Genomic DNA, 16,615 nt, shown 5'->3' with positions numbered 1-16,615 from the left:
AATAATATAGTGTAGAACCATACCTATATAAGGCATATTTATACTTTTTATTTTTCAAAATACCAAACAGATCATGCATTTTAGCCATTCCTCATTTCGCTCAATTTAACACTGTCTTTGCATGGGCTGATTCTGTGAGAACAGCACCATCTACAGGCCTGGCATATGTACTACAGCGTCTCCAGCGCTTTCGAGCGGCAATGTCCGTGGCTGTCTCCTCCTGATTGGTGGAGTTGGCTCAATAGCCGTAGCGCCACTTCTGTGACGTCATAGAAGTGTTCAAATCTGGATCAGTCTGTATCAGATCCGTTGCAGCCCCTTTTTAAGAGATTTGGGTATGGAGGAAAATAGAGAGGGTTGTGTTTTCTGACACTTGGTGAGTTCCCTGGAACACCGGGGACACATATTCATGTATAAAAGACGTACAAAAGTGCATTTTTTATGATAGGTCTCACATTATTTATCCAAATATTTGAAATAACTAAAGGTATTTATAAATGTAGTGGAGTAAAAGTACACTATTTACCTCTGAATTGTAGTAGACTAGAAGTACAAACTTGCAAAAATGTAAATACTTAAAGTACAAGTAGGCTGCTCAAAATGTACTTATAAGTACAGTACTTGAGTAAATCTCCTTTGTTTTTTACACCACTGCTGAAAAGACTGACGCGAATGCACACGTTGCTTCTTTTTATTTAGTAAATATTATTTACACATTTTCAAGAACACATGCTACAGAGTCTCAGATTTACAGCTTCTAAACAATAAAAACAGCTCTCGAGAACAAAGATACCTGACGACTAAGGAAAACGTCATCCAGGCTTTGAACACTGAGAAAACATTCAAGTTTTTTTCTTTTGATTTATCATATGTTTTTTAATTTAATTTTCAATCATTTCTGAACAAGGCCTCTTAAACTATGCAGTAGTGATTGTGCAGCATATTTAATATATTCTTGGTGCTGCTAAAGCTCCCTTTGGTTTGTGCTTCTTTGCAGCGGTGAAATTAGCACCCAAACATGGAAAAGGACCCCAGTGACAACTTCTTTGTAATTTACGATCTAATTTTTTTTACCTGATGTTGTCTACATATCTAATAATGATGTTGCTATACCATCTAATGCAATTTGAGTAGAACCTGGTGCTACAAAGCAGTGCAAGTTTGTAATTTCAAAGTCATTTCAGTATGCATAGTACAAAAAACATTATATGTTAAACTATGCAATAGCTTATATCAATTGCTAGGCCAAAGTTGAATTGCAAGTCATCACACATTTGCTATTTACATGTTTGAGTGACAATCTAATTTCCAATGACCACCCTGTCGAAGCAGTTTGTAATTATGCAGACCCCAAAGTTGGAGATCATTAGCATAAAGCAAAGTTAAAATAATGTTAAAGATTGGAAATCCCTGCAAACATTTCATGGGTAATGTCACAAACTAATGGTTTGTGATTATGTCAGTCTAGTGTTGCCTTCATGGTCAGAGTGTTACATTAGTTTGGTGTTTAAAAAAGGACATAAACCCTCCGCAGTGTTCAAAGTAAAGCACACTCATCGAATTGATCGTACATCGACTCCTTTTACATCCAAATGATGGATTATGTACATTTGCAGGTACACACACACAACCTAGAGAGCACCCTGGTAACTGAACACAGAGGACAAAGTAACACTCTCAAAGTAACACTACTTTACATTCAATACCATACACTACACTGTACATTAAGGCATGAGGTGTCGTTGATGCTAAACATCAGCAGAAGACTCATTAAGAAAAGCAATGCACTGAGGAATGAAATGCATGTTTATGAAATGTATCACTTACAGCAGCAAATTATAACAATATATAGACCCTCCTGCTGTTAAACTATAAAAATAAAGTGTATTTTGTGTGACATTTTTATCATAAGACAATTAAAACATTCTTAATTAGAAAGCTGGCTCTAAATTAAGTTCACCCTTCACTCTAATGTCTGACCATGTCCGCCAAAAATATTTAATCAATCCAGATGTTTAAAATGACAGCTCTTATCTTTAATTAGCTATAGACAACAGTTAATGTAATTGAGAACAATTTAAAGCTACTGCTTGGAGCACTAACACCACTACTCTATATCTTACACTTTAAATGACAAGGAATACACTTGATCTATTTTGGTGAGTCTTGTTCATGCAGTGCAGTTATTAGGAAGAAATATATTTTATGAATTGATTCGTAACACTGAATCATTTTAAACTCTTTGTTGGGCTCTACATTTTGGTAGTCAAAAAACTGTATGGAGAAGTCTAACCAATCATATGCAGGTTTAAAGATAACCTTTCTTTTAATATATGCTGCCATCAGAATATACTCTTTTGCTTTGAATAACAATGGCATGTTTTATGGATGTGCCGTAAGTCTTTATATTATACATTTGTTCTACTTTATTTTTCACTGTAATCCTAGTTTACTATAAGTCATTTAAACTGCCTGTAATACACCTACATTATATAACCGATGTATCAGGAAGTCAGCACAATGGGAATCCACTTATTTTCAGCAACCGTTTGTAGCTGCACAGTAACTGAATGCAAGTCAAGTCTATATTTAGTATATGTATAACTCAGTGATACTGTACAATTCTGCTCACTGCCTGCAGTGCACAATATTAAATAACAGCACATTTGAGTTATGCAAGTTACTTGCAGTTGGTCTTATATGTTGTACAATTTACAATACTACTCATCACTGAGCACTATGCTTAACACTGCAGAGCATCCTACATTCAGGTATAATCAACAGTAGATGACAATCTTGAACACGTACTGTGAGGTGTGCCAAGCAGGTCAAGAAACATGATTTGTTTTCAAACTCCTCACAACCTCTTTTTTTAAACATTTTAAATATCATGGTTTGGTATCCTCCAAAGTTCCCTTTTTTAAATTTGCAGCAGTGTGTCATGTCACCATACTGTCTTTAGGTGCCGTTCACCAGGATGCTGCCACTGGAGGGTCTTGTGTGTGTCTCTGTGGAGAAGAGTCGGACAAAGTGCTTGGGGTGTGCAGAAGAGTATGGATTACTGCACCATGACATGAGGAAGCCTCCTGCATGCACGAGTCTGATACAGCCAACTGCAGGCATTCAGCGGGCATCCTCTGATCCACTAAGAAAGGAAATCTCCAAAAGCCAAATCACCAGCAGTGACATGTCATACACACCATCACAGAGGGATGATGTACACGATGAACATGTGGTGTTTTCAGCTCCGGAAATGCTGCCATTGGCCCAGAGATGCATTATGTGTTGCTTTCCAGTATGACAGTGAATCAAGCTGATGGAATCATTCAATGTGAAACCGAAGAAATGTGTGCTAGAAAGCAGCAGCAAGCATAGGAAATAATAGCGACCTGGTCTGTAATTGCTGGCATTTTACAGAAATGACCTATGCTTGCTTGATTCGGGATCTCTTGTGTCTCAGGACACTGAATCATTCATGTAAACTAAAGCCTCTTTTTCGACAAGAAGCCACAAATCCCAAGATCACAATACGTGAATGCTGATCTATATTCACCGCATTTTAAGCTGTGCAAGCCGTGCACAAAAATCAGATACAATGACTGTACACAAATGAACAGGAGCAGCTTGCCAGTATTTTTCCTTTATGCTTACACGGTCCTAATCAGCATGGTTAGAGTGAATGACTTCAATAATTCATTCCTGTCAGACCATACTATCCTTACATCCTGTTGGTAAGATCATACTATACACATAGTTTGGTAGATTGTACAAACACTTAAGGGCAAAGCGTTATATCTCTGAGACGGAGGAGTTCTGTGTTGGTTTGCTGGTTGTTGCAGCTGATAAGCAGCACTTAGTTATCAGTTCAGGTTGGTTGATGATGGTTATGAACATCTGTGGAAAGTTCTGTGCCACCAGAGTCCTGTTTTCAAACGTAAATCTCAGGTGGTGGAACAGTCAGTATGAGTTGTTATTTGCGCCAGATACACTGTGCCATTTGTCAACGAGATTCATATCACCGAGTCTAAAAATCTAAAGGAACAAAACTCATTACTTTCACCGCTAGATTGGGCTGACCTTGCAGATCGGGAGGAGTGCATTTAGACTGCAGCGGCAAAGAAACGGGAGGAGAGACTGAGTGCCTGAATAATTGGGGCGTAGCTAGCCAGCAGTGCTTATCTTCTATTAATACTTTTACAACCCGCATCCCGACTGATGTACTTCAGAGTGGACCTGGCCTTACCCACGTGGTCAGATGACAGCGGAGGAGCCAGAAGAAGGAGAGTGTGAGTTAGGAGAGGAAGGAACGTTCCAGAAGAGCCACTTGCGTTTACACTGCCGTCTCTGGTACAGGTAGTCCTCCTTGTCGCGCTCTTTGCGGGCTCTTTGGTAGTGGTCGTCCTCTTTCAGGAACCACACTGGTGGCCAGCGATGTTTCTCAAAATATTCTTGGTTGTCTGCATCAGAATACACTGACTTAGGAATCTCAAAAAGATATCTAGGCATTTCAATTGCCCATTTTCAATATCCCCTTTACCACAATGGTCCAATATTGTCAAGAAAACTAATTGCAGCACATGTAAAATAGATCTTATTGATATTTGCATACATCTTACAACAACAATTTTGCTAGAAAGGCATTACAGGGGATACATTTATACATTTATACAAATACTTTTGAACATAAAAAGTCATATATACCTGAGGGTCAAAATGTAATCTAAATGTGTGTTGCCAGATTACATGCATGTTACCTGTAGACTTGGACTTCATCTCTCGGGGAAACTTGCGACAGACACTGTTGTAGTTGGTGCAGATGTGGTGAAGACACCAGCCAGTGAGCTGTTGGGCGCCGTGGAACTGTCAACATACCAATTATTATTATTATTCATTTATGTATCTGTACATTTAAGATGGTCTTTGTTAGCTGTATTTAATACATTTCAGGTATTGCTCATCTCTTTATTGCTGCACTGGAGTTTCACATATACATTACATGTCACTTGTTAGACGCTTTTATCCAAAGCTACTTACAGTACATACTCAATACTGTGGGAAATCCTCACAGGAGCAATTTGGGGGTAAGTGTCTCAGGGACACAACGACATGCTGACTGCAGTGGGGTTTGAACCTTTCGAACACCAACGCTCAACCCACTGCACCATACGCCCGTAGACTTTAACCTTCATACTAACATTAGCGTGCTAATTTATTCCCAATAAGTATGTCATATGAGTACATATATGGTTGTTCTATAAGACAATGCTTCAAGATTAGATAGAAATGCACAAAAAACACCTTCTTCAATTGTATGTAATGTTTGTGCTTTAGTGGTGCATATCAAATCAAATGAACATGTGGCTCCTGAGCATCTTTGCCCAGACGATAATCATCTGAAGTGCTGAAGCTAAAGCTAAAATACAGCTGAATGATTAAATGAATCATTCAGTGCTGAGCCTGACTCGGTATATCCAAAATGCCCACTGGCCCAAAGATCCTGTGCCATTCATTCTGCCTGAGAGCTGACTTGCACTCTGAGAAACATAGCTTTTTTGGCTCCACCTTTGAGGAGTAAACATTATGCCAACCTTCAGCGCAGCTCTCTCTGAGAAATGCCGTGAATCCAAATAATGATATAAGAGCTTTAAGTGCAGCCTTGTTTCCTGCTGATTGACAGGTCACGCTACCTGGGCCATGTCCAAGTACACCAACACGTCTCCATCAATGTCAGCCCCAATCATCCCAGCCTCTGTCAAGACTGTAACTGTGTAGAGCTCTGAAAGAAACATGAAAGGCTGGTCACTGTATGCATTACCACAATGGCTTTGTGTAATACAATCCTGAGGGTAATAACTATATCAAATGTACTACCTGTAAGTGCAACCAGGTGGGGGAGGCAAAGACGATTGGCGAGAACAATGAGCTCCATTGCATCCAAATCAGTCCGAGAACAAAACCGCCCCGTATAGAGATACTCCAACACGGCTCTCATACAGCTGCGAGTTGTGTTTGGAAACAGCACCTTAGAAACAGGAACATGTGACCCATCCATGATCGAGCATTTTACTGTATTTTGCATTTAATAGGTAACAGAGAATAAATGTAGTTTACCCTCTTATATTTATATGATGTAATGGTAATATGTATAACAAAATATAGTTATTTACAAAATCTTGGTTCATTTTTTAATGCATGAGCAGTTAGAATAGCCACAAATAAATAAAGAAAAACCTATTGTGTTTACATACAGTATTGGTTGAAAATGAAAAACATTTTAGGAACCATATGATTTTTGATCATTTGAAATTAACGTGTCTTAACTATCTGCAAAAGTAAGTGAAATATTTTCGTAGTATTATTTTATGTTAGGTACTGTAGACAAACTGAGCGGACAGAACAACAACATGTTTGCTGACTTAATTGTATTACATCAGACTTGCAATCCTCTAATTGAATTACATTTTGTAAACAGACCAAATACATCACAGGTGCTCTTCATGCGTCAGTAATGATCGCTGCTGGACTGCTGTGTTTTGCCAATTAAGAAATAATTACATTTACATGCTTCAACTTTATAAATCGACTTGCAATAAGAATGCCATGGAAAGTTACAAGAAACATGGACACATTTTCTATCCAGCACTGACTTTGGTCTTTAGTCTAGTTCTGTTTGTCTTTTTTCACAGCTGAACAAAGTGATGCATGTTGACTTACCTCTTTTGTGCAGCTCTCCACAAAAGGCCCACCAAACATAGCTGCCATCCAATCACAACTAGAGATGAGCAAAGGTTTGTGGGCCTTGATGGTCCCATCATCTAGCTTGAATACTACATCTGTAATAAAGAGATGAGACAAAGATAACACCTGTGTTCTATTTTAGGCTAAAAACATAAGTGTTAAATATTTCCACTCACCAGAAAAAGTCCCTTTGGCCAAGCACTCTTTGACTCTGTTTGTGCGGCGTACATGGAAGGCTTTGGTGATTTCTTGGTTCATGAAGGCTTCATTGTTTAGTATGTTTGCCACCATCATCCGCAGGTCAAAGACCTCCAGCAGCTCAGCAATGTGTGCAATGTGCATTAGCTCCTTCTCATTCTCGTCCAGCTGACCTGTGTACAGGTAGCGAAGCACTGCTCGGAAAGGCCCGAGCTGCATGGACTGGTCCATGTGCACCACAGTTATGGGCCTGGGGCTGTATGAGACGGGGTCGTCCACCACCTCCTCCTGGATGCTGGCGAAGGCTCGGCTCCACGAAGAGAGGAGTCTGCCCCGTCGCCCTGCGTCGAAATCTTTTAACGTCCCATCACTAGTGCAGGCCCTCAGGTTGGCCCTGTCTCCATCGTCACTGCTTTCGCAAACATCAAAGCTAGCAGCACGCATCAGCAGCTCTCTTCCGGAGAGAGGACCACGAGAGGGCCTTTCAGTCTCCTCACTATGTGCGTCCATGATAAAGAGGTCATAGAACTTTGAAGATGATGTCGACAAGTATATCTTGTGTGCAAAGATTTTCTGTCGCTCCTGCAGGATCAGGATGACGTCAGCACAGTGTGGGTCCTCGAGGAGACCGACCGGATGCTCCTCTGTGGTGGTGGGGGGAGGAGGCACAGTGATTATAGGTGGGGGAGGTTTCGGTGGCAGGAAGGGTGCCTGAAGGAGAGGCCGCTGTACATTTCTCAGGTGGGATTTCCAAAACTGCAGGTGTCGGCGTGAGATGAGCGCAGCTCGGATAGCATTATCAAAGACGTCCTTGACTCCAAATTGAGCAACAACACTGGTTTCATAATATGGCACTCCCAGCTCTTTGGCCACCTCCCGGCCTCTTTCTGGAGCAAGAATCTCATTGGATTTAATGGGTCTGAAAAATAGAACATTTATCAAATACCATTCTGCCATTAAGAAGGGTAGACCTCAAACAATCTCTTGTTTAAAAATGAATCCCTCTACCTAGCTAAAGGCCTCCGTGCCCTGTTCACTGCGTCCAGGTCTGCATAGCGCAGGTCCAGCTGACAGCCCACCAAGATGACAGGAGCACGGGGGCAGAAGTGCTTGATCTCAGGATACCACATGGTCTTCACATGGTAAAGAGAGTTGGGGTTGGCAATTGAGAAGCACAATACCACCACATCAGACCTGAAGGAAAGACACGGGACAAATTCACTAAATTCAGGAAGCACCAGAGCACTTCGTGGCAGATTAACATGGAATTTCACAATATCTCACCTGCCGTAAGCGAAACGCCGGTCCTTATGATGGTCTCCAAAAGTATCCCAGAGACGAAGGGACACGCTGACATCATCCACCACGTCTCTGGAGCGCTCTAATACCTAATTAGAGATTACACATTCAAGGACTTTTAATCTCTGTAAGTCACTGGTGTGAATGCTAACAGCTTAATGTGCAAATGAGGCGCCTTTAGTATTTTATTCCTTTATAGATTTAGTTTAGTTGAGCAATCAGAGATTTAAATCCTGAAAAAGCACATCCATGCAATCTTATGAGTAATTACTTTGCATACTTACCTCCTGGCATACTCTGTACTGGTCGATGGCCCATACTGTGGGCACATGTGTAGCGAGTAACTGGTACTGAGTCAGCGTAGCATTGCAGGCCCGGGCGCAGATGAGGCGGGTCTTTCCGACTGCATTGTCTCCCACCACAACACACTTGATAGTCTCAACGTTTGGCCTCTCATAGTCCATATCAGAATCTTTCAGCTGGGACCTGTCAAAACACAAAGGAGGCCAGAAAGCCGCATCAGCACCCGAAATCCTAAACTATTGTCCTGAACAGTACAGGAACATGGATCAATATGGATAATAGACACTGTGTCTACTCCTTATGTGCTCCGCTCCTTCTGCCTGCAGAGCTATCAATGGACGGTCCCGTGACTTCCCAGAGCCCATTCACAAGTTCCCTGTCCTGGCTGCTGATATAGAGAAAATTTAAAGGGACAAGCGAAAAAAAAAAAGGCAGATTTTGTATCCATAACGGTTGCAACATGCCCATAGTGTAAAAATAATATGCCATTTTTCCTAATCTTAGTTGAAATATAAAAGAAAGGATGTTCAGCTTTAAAACAACAACCCAATTCAAATAAATAAACTGTTTGGTTTGTCCACTGAGGGTTAATAAAGGCTGATGTAATCCCATCAACCATCTGCAAGCCTAAAATACCTTCCCCTGTGTACGGTTCTTACATAAGAATCCAAACAACCTTACCTTCACCCATCACAGCCCTCATTCATAACTCTAAGTTAAATAAATATGACATTCACAAACTCACTTTCATTTAATGAAATGGAGGAAATAGGTAAACACACACATTTTTGTTGCTGATGATTTAGCTGAACGACTGGTTTCCAAGGGAACTGTAGCCTGTGTCTCTGTGTGTCACAGTTTATATCAAACTGCCCTCAATCCATCACACTGATCATGACATTTTTATCAAAAAAGCTCAAACATCACAGTTACTGTAAAACTGTTTTCATAGGCTAGTGTCATGCTAGTGCTGTTGCTTTATTTTAGATCCAACATGAGTCACCACAACACACATAACATAAAAATGATGTTCACTGTCATGTCATATCATTGACCAGATCTCTGTATACTCTACACATGCATGCTCAACTGTCAGACCACCATCTATGTTTTGTCCTAGCATCTTTCCCTTTGAAAGTCTCCCTCCACTGGGAATACCAGGCTTTTTTCAATGGAGTCATTCATATTTAGTTTTTCAGTTAATGTTACCTTGTTGTGAATGAGGTCAGATGCTTCCTGTGCCTGCCTCCACCCCAAAGGACCTGCTGTAAAGAAATAACTGGCCCACTCCCTGAAGCATCACTTTTGGTCACCTGCACACTACAGATTCCTCTCTAGGATGAAAATCAGGATATAATATGTCTTCTTTCTTGCAGTATTTAGACTATTTTAATGTAGCCTTTCCTTGTATACAACGCCCTATAGATTACTATGGTTTACTAGGATTTCAGCCTGACGGTCATTATGCAGCCATTCATAAAATCAGCCATTCATTGACTGCATAATCTGCAAGCTAGCTGCATTTATTTACAAAACATCTGACCTTAGGCTGGGCGTGCATGACATTATAGAGATACACCGCCTCTAATGTTGCTCATTCATATACCCTTTAAGGTTCGTCTACACTGCGCAACTCCCGAATTAATTCAACAAAAAAATTATGGTCAGATCCTGAAAATAACCCATCACCTTAGCACTATCCTCCAGAGTAAAATAGCATTAGATAATATTGCAGCCTCAGTTATCATCCACAGCAAAGATGATAAAAGAATGCATATCCTACCAGAAGGACCGAGCAGTCCCACCACCACCGAGACACTAGTCATGAGGCTGTGCTGCATTACACCTTATGTAACACCCCGTCACTGACTCTTGAGCCTGTTTATCTGGCTCGGCGTTCATTGCATGCAGAAAAACCCCACAGAGATACAAAATAAACCCAGTTTTCCTTTAGCAGAGAATGGGAAGCGTCCCTCTTACCGCAACATAAGGAAGTGAGGCATCGGGTTGGCCGATGAACGAGATGAAAAGGAGGGCTCCATCGGATGCGGCTTGCACCTGTCTGCAGCTCGTATTTAACTTCATCTTAAAGGCAAGGTAAACCAGGCTTGAAAAAGAGGCGGTCGGACCAGCAAACTTCCCCCTGGATCAGAACGATAAGTCCGATTGCATTCCTAAAAATACAACGCTGATCTGAAGCCTGTCGGTGCCAAGCAGAGCTGCAGCCCTGCCGTTCTGGATCCACCTCCACTTACTGTAGGCCTCCACATCTAATAATAGACAGGCACCGGCAGGGAAAAAACATCCATTACAAGACACTGATCCACTTTAAAGTCACACAAATCTCGCTCCACTGACCCTCAGTAGCCTGGGTTGACTTGTTTTCCCTCCACCACGAGTTGTTTTGTTTGTTTACCTCTCACTTAAAACTAATATACAATAATTTGCATTTTTTGTAATGTTTTGAATGTGATCAAATATGCATTATACACCCCTCATGGATTCATACTGGGTTGAAAAACACAGTGCTGCACTACAGACTTATCAGTATGTGAAAAGTAGGAGGGCAAGATGAAGTAAATCACTCAGCGTGTGTGTGTGTGTGTGTGTGTGTGTGTCTGTCTGTGTGTGTGTGTGTGTGTGTGTGTGTGTGTGTGTGTGTGTGTGTGTGTGTGTGTGTGTGTGTGTGTGTGTGTGTGTGTGTGTGTGTGTGTGTGTGTGTGTGGCATGGGGAGGCTGCATGACACAAATTCTGAAAAAATAAATAACAATAACAATAACAGGAATCCGATGTCTGACACATAGCTATTTCAATTATTTAAATGGATCCAGTTATTACTGTGTCATTCAAGAGTGCTGCACAAATGAAGATGCATGAGTCATCATAGCTGTTGAGTTTTATATAAATGATGAGCTGTTGCTTGGTACTTATTTTATTCCTTTGGCTGTACCAATCAGTCCCTCTGATGTGTATTTAGTCATAAATTATTCAAACTAAACCTTATTTACAATCATACATTTAGATAATAAACAAGTCTAAAACGTATAAGTGCCATTTTGGATTTACTTTTATTAAGTTCATTTGCTCAATTGAGTGCTGCACTCTAGTGGAAAATATAAAAAACTACTTGTTTAAATGCATAGTAATAATTGAAGTAGAGGCACAGATTTTGACTTCTAATTCCTGTAGATCCAGCTCTAGAAACAATTCATCCTATACTTCCATAGTATCTTTGTCAGACAAGACATGAGAGATAATAATGAAGACATTATCATCCCTTTAATGCAACATGTGTTCTACTGCAGTAGATAGTATAACGTAATTCCTGTTTTGGTAATAAACTTGTTCTCAATACTGAAAAGGTGTGTTTGAAAATAACTCAATGTCATTTTTCAATTATTGAACAGGTACCTGAGTTGAATCTACTTAGTGTGCATTTGATTCAAATGTGTCATGGTTATCACACTTAATCTATAAGGCAATTATTTGCTCAGTGTTCATGATTGTGAGAATAGCTGACAGTGTTGAAACACACAGCAATTGCTCTTGTTGGCAGTTAGATCCCATTTACACGTGAACGTTTGCGTTTACGCACCGTATGTGGGTTTTCAAAAAAGTCTTCACGCAATCGGCTCAATTAACGTGTCCGTTCACACGCGACCGCTGGAAACGCTGTAGTACATATGCCGGGCCTGTAAGTTGCGCTGCTGCCGCCACAAAATACACCAAAAGCAACGAAGAAGACCCCGGAGCATGGTTGCCATGGTTGCCCTTCTGTTTATTCTCCGCGGTGGACGGCGTGTGCTCCTGCTAATTCTCTCCGATAGTCCACCAGCAGATGAAAAACACCCACCTCTCCACCTCTTCCAAGGGACGACGGAACCGTGCGGCAGTTTCCTTTAACATTCTTTTTGGCCGGTGAACATGTGTTTGTCCCAGGAGGACCAAGTGGGTCACATTACATTTGACCTTTATTCTTGCCAATTTTAGAGCACATGTATGTCAAAGTTGTAGTGCTTTTATTGTGGGAGAAATAACTTAAAGGTGGGGTAGGTAAGTTTCAGAAACCGGCTCGAGTGCACTAAAATTTGAAAGTACACAACCAAAAAGAATCCGCCCCTTCCTTCAGACTTCCTTACAGAGCACCTCCTCCTCGAGAGCAGGCTGCAGTAACGTTACATATCAGGCAAAGCTAAACACATCTAGGTTAGCAATACTACACAGCCAAAGCAACTCCGATATTGACTCTGGTTTGACTTCTCCTAGTTTCCACTTTCTTTTTGTTCTTAATTTGCTCCGTTACATTTTTTCTTTTGCGACCAGTAGACGATGTTGAACCTAACTCTGCCATGGTGAAAGTGGCCGCCTGTTGCTGGCGAGTCATTGAAGTACTGCTGCAATGCACGCCCAATGACGGCACGCCCAATGAGGGTACGAGATACATTTGTGCGTGCACGAGATGGAAGGCTGACAGACAGGGCGGCAATCCATTGGTTGTAGTTTTTACAGTACAGATGACATTTTTTTATGGATTTTTTGTCAAAGCACTTAAGATATTAATTGCTATCGGGATGTTAAGAGCATTCCATGGAATATAACAAAAAGTGTATCTCGAGCCGGTTTCTGAAACTTACCTACCCCACCTTTAAAACAACACAAACATCATTCTAAAAAAATGCATCTACAGATAACTATTCTGTTACATTTCTATGTCATGGTTGTCTCAGTAGACACAGCATGTTAAATTGATACCAACCAGTTCAGTTATCGTTAAATACACTGTGGTTCTAATGACTTCTTCTCTTTTCTTTTTATGTTAAGTTTGCTTTACTGTAACTCATGTAATGTTCAGTCTGATCCACCAGGTGAGGCTGGCAGTCTAAAAATCCTTCAGTCCTCTCTTTAATCTTGAGCCACAACATATACAACATGGCAAAGGGTGGAACAAGTTCCCTTCAAAATAGGAAGAGATGTAAACTGAAATTATGCATTGGACTACAGCACATAAAATGAATGACAAAAGGACATGAAGTATTTGTTTTTCTAAGTGAGGGTCTACTAAGTTTAAAGGAGTCAATGGATATTAAAAAAAGAAAAAGCTTTGATATGTAGGCTATAAGCTATGTAAATATCAGATGCTTGAATGAGAGAAATCGAAATAAAAATGTAAGAATTTTGGTATTTAGCCTCTTTTCAGTTAACTATGTTGTTTGCACGTTTGTACTGTTATACAAAGCAAAGGTCATTTAGCATACTGCAAAAATCAATTTAGAATTGATTCATTGATCCAAACCAGACATTTTCAAAGGTTGTGGTATGTAGGTGAGGTCTGTGGAAGTGAAAAAGATCACCTTAGTCATGAACCTAAATGTGCATGATTTAGTTAAAGTTAGGGTGGGTAAGAATGGAGAAGCCATGCAGCTCGAGTAAGCTAGGATTTGAAAGTACACAACCTTCCTTCAGACTTCCTTACAGAGCCCCTCCTCCAACACACACGAACGCACACATGACCAATGAGGGCACGAGATAAGTTTGTGCACAGATGGAGGGCTGACAGGCAGGTAGGCCATCCAGTTATTTTAGCCGGGCCGGCTCAGATGATTGGTCTAGCTTTTTACAGCGCCACGGCTTCCACAGATGAAATATTTGTATGTATTTATTGTCAAAGCATTAATGTATTCATTGCTATCGGGATGTTAAGAGCATTCCATGGAATATAACAAAAAGTGTTTCTGAAGTGAATTACCGTATACCCTACCTTTAAAGAGATAGTACAAAGATACAATTTGTGGGAAAGTAAATAAAAAAGGCCTTCTGCCATACATATTTTTTTTAATGTATTTGGTGTAATAACATTATGTCAAATAGCAATGTCATGATACCACAGTATCAAAGGATTGTAAGCTAACTACCTGGGGCTGAGAGGGCAAAGACTTTTTCTACAAAGAGGCCAGCAGAACACAATGTTAAAAGACCCTGTCCTAACCTAGTGCCACACTGTCACAAATTCACACCTGCCTGATCAATTGTAAAAGTTGTGAAATCAAAAGGACTTTTTTTCTACCACAAAAGTCTCAGATATATACAAATATTTTTGGAATGAGCAAGTTAAATAAAATAAAAATAAAGTAAAAGTCAGTCCAGCAGTTTATTTCAAATTGGCTGGTCAAATGCAAACTCAATGTGGAGCAAACCCTTTGTTTTTTTATAAATACTTATGGAAGTTGAGTAACGATAAGAGTTATTTGCCACTCTAAGCTTGAGCAATAGCAGAAGTGAGGAGTAAATGTTTTGTAACCAATAAACATTATTGATAGCAGCTTCACAGTGAACTCTGGGCCAAAGTCCAGGCAGGTTAGGGTCTCTAACATTCAGAGAGTCAGAGGGTTGCTGCTGTCAGTCGGTTTATTTTTATTTCTCCATGGCGGCTCCTGAATCAGACTCCCAATGTCTTTTCTCTCTGGACCCCTACCATGTCTCTGAGGAACTTGGCTTCATCCTCCCTGACCCTCTGGTGAGTGGTAAAGCCCAATAAATGTAACTCTTTATACCTCTTAGTAAGTATGTTTGACCTTATACACAATCAGTCATGCTGCATGAAGTAGCTCAATGTCAGGGAAACTTTGATTCAACTTTAAATGCAATTCACATTAAATGAAAATTGTTCCCACTGTTATAAAGCTGGTGATATTGATTGAGACCATTTATCTCAGGGAAGTTAGCATGGTTCCTGTTTGCTTTGTGTGATGAACTTTATTCCTACAGCAACAAAATCACACTGTGTCCAAGGCCACTTTGCATGTAGCAATATAAAGCAATGAAATGCAAAGAGGAATAAAAACAAAACATATTCAAATGTCATTGCAACATTGTACCTCCACATCTGTGCTTCACCGATCCTGTAATATTTCATTGCAAGCAAAATGTTCTTATGATACTTTAACTTTCAAAGGAAGAGCTTCCACAGTACTACCAGCCATGGATGGATATTGCCCTGCACGTCCCGGAGCTGGTGCACTCTCACAAGTTGCGGCTGCATATAAACGAAGTAAGTGGGGACAATAAACCGACAAGGACATTTCACTTTATGGAGGCATGCTTCATTGTTCCTCCTCTGCTGTCCAGATGCCGTTGCTGAGCATCCAGTTTCTGCAAAAACACTCAGAGTTACGTCTGGCACACCTGGCCCTCAGCGCGATGACCATGGGCTACGTCTGGCAGGAGGGGGAGAACGACACGGTGGAGGTATCTCTGGGTCTATAGACCCCTGTGCATCACATTAACACACATCTTACTCCTTATTGGGACATTTTGCACATTACTAAGACTATGTTGCACAATTCTGCACAATAAAACCACTGTTAAAACTGCACAGGATTTTTCTGTATTTTTCCAGTTCTTTTTTCTGATCATATTTGTTACACTAGTTATTGTAGCATGTATATATTTGCTCTTATTTTATAATTTCTGATACTGTGTCTATGAATTCACCACACCAGAGCAAATTCCTTGTATTTTAAAACCTATTCGGCAATAAACCTGATTCTGTTGCTATTCCATCTTTTTGTCATACTGACCATTCCCAGTTGCTTAGTTACTCTACACACTACAATCTACAATCTACAATTTATGTATAATTATTTTCATTTTCAACAATTTTCCTCTAAGAAGCTGCCACGTAACCTGGCGGTCCCATACTGGGAGGTGTCACAGCGTTTAGGACTCCCCCCAATTCTCACCCATGCAGATGCAGTCCTGGCTAACTGGAAGAAGAAGGATCCAGACGGGTAACACCATTATCTTCTGCATGTGGTTTGGTTTCCTCCTGAACAAGTCTAAGCCCTCTGTTTTCCCTCTTTCTTATGTTCTCCTTCACTGCTCTTGTACCAGGCCCTTTGACATGGAGTAAGTACAATACAACTCAAATGCTGGTTCTATTACATACCTGATGTGTGAAAAGCTGATTGGTAAACGTCTGCATGCAGGAACCTGGAGCTGCTGGTCAGCCTCCCGGGTGGAGACAGTGTGAGAGGTTTCTTCATGGTCACTCTGCTGGTGGAGCTGGCTGCAGTTCCT

At 40.7% G+C, this 16,615-nt stretch overlaps 2 protein-coding genes across 6 annotated transcripts in view; one reads left to right on the top strand and one right to left on the bottom strand.

The window, feature by feature from the left end:
• Nucleotides 1-675: 675 nt before the first annotated feature.
• Nucleotides 676-10,834, bottom strand: rhobtb2a (Rho related BTB domain containing 2a). Of its 3 annotated transcripts, none has more exons than XM_079690472.1 (10): nucleotides 10,519-10,834; nucleotides 8,520-8,721; nucleotides 8,221-8,324; nucleotides 7,945-8,130; nucleotides 6,915-7,855; nucleotides 6,715-6,833; nucleotides 5,872-6,022; nucleotides 5,688-5,776; nucleotides 4,755-4,860; nucleotides 676-4,457 (listed from the first exon to the last, which is right to left on the bottom strand). In XM_079690472.1, the coding sequence occupies exons 1-10, from the start codon at nucleotides 10,578-10,580 to the stop codon at nucleotides 4,252-4,254; spliced, it is 2,166 nt and encodes a 721-aa protein (XP_079546598.1). In that variant the 5' UTR covers nucleotides 10,581-10,834; the 3' UTR covers nucleotides 676-4,251. The 3 variants fall into 3 exon arrangements, with proteins under 3 accessions (XP_079546598.1, XP_079546599.1, XP_079546600.1); XM_079690473.1 differs by lacking the exon at nucleotides 10,519-10,834 and adding an exon at nucleotides 10,322-10,415; XM_079690474.1 differs by lacking the exon at nucleotides 10,519-10,834 and adding an exon at nucleotides 9,748-10,137.
• Nucleotides 10,835-14,883: 4,049 nt separating this feature from the next.
• Nucleotides 14,884-16,615, top strand: part of ido1 (indoleamine 2,3-dioxygenase 1) — a 3,498-nt gene continuing 1,766 nt past the window's right edge. Inside the window, exons 1-6 of one of the 3 annotated variants that reach the window (XM_079690486.1) lie at nucleotides 14,884-15,053; nucleotides 15,492-15,587; nucleotides 15,665-15,784; nucleotides 16,211-16,326; nucleotides 16,430-16,444; nucleotides 16,525-16,615. The exon at nucleotides 16,525-16,615 is cut by the window's right edge and continues 9 nt beyond it. In XM_079690486.1, coding sequence (XP_079546612.1) covers nucleotides 14,961-15,053; nucleotides 15,492-15,587; nucleotides 15,665-15,784; nucleotides 16,211-16,326; nucleotides 16,430-16,444; nucleotides 16,525-16,615 — 531 coding nt within the window. In that variant the 5' untranslated portion in view covers nucleotides 14,884-14,960. Of the gene's footprint in view, nucleotides 15,054-15,491; nucleotides 15,588-15,664; nucleotides 15,785-16,207; nucleotides 16,327-16,429; nucleotides 16,445-16,524 lie in introns of all 3 variants that reach the window. The other 2 variants (XM_079690485.1, XM_079690487.1) reach the window with 2 other exon arrangements.

Source organism: Notothenia rossii, assembly GCF_949606895.1.
Source record: "Notothenia rossii genome assembly, chromosome: 6".
Lineage (NCBI taxonomy): Eukaryota > Metazoa > Chordata > Actinopteri > Perciformes > Nototheniidae > Notothenia > Notothenia rossii.
Note: the sequence above shows the minus strand (reverse complement) of the source record. Positions and strands in the feature narration are given on the sequence as shown.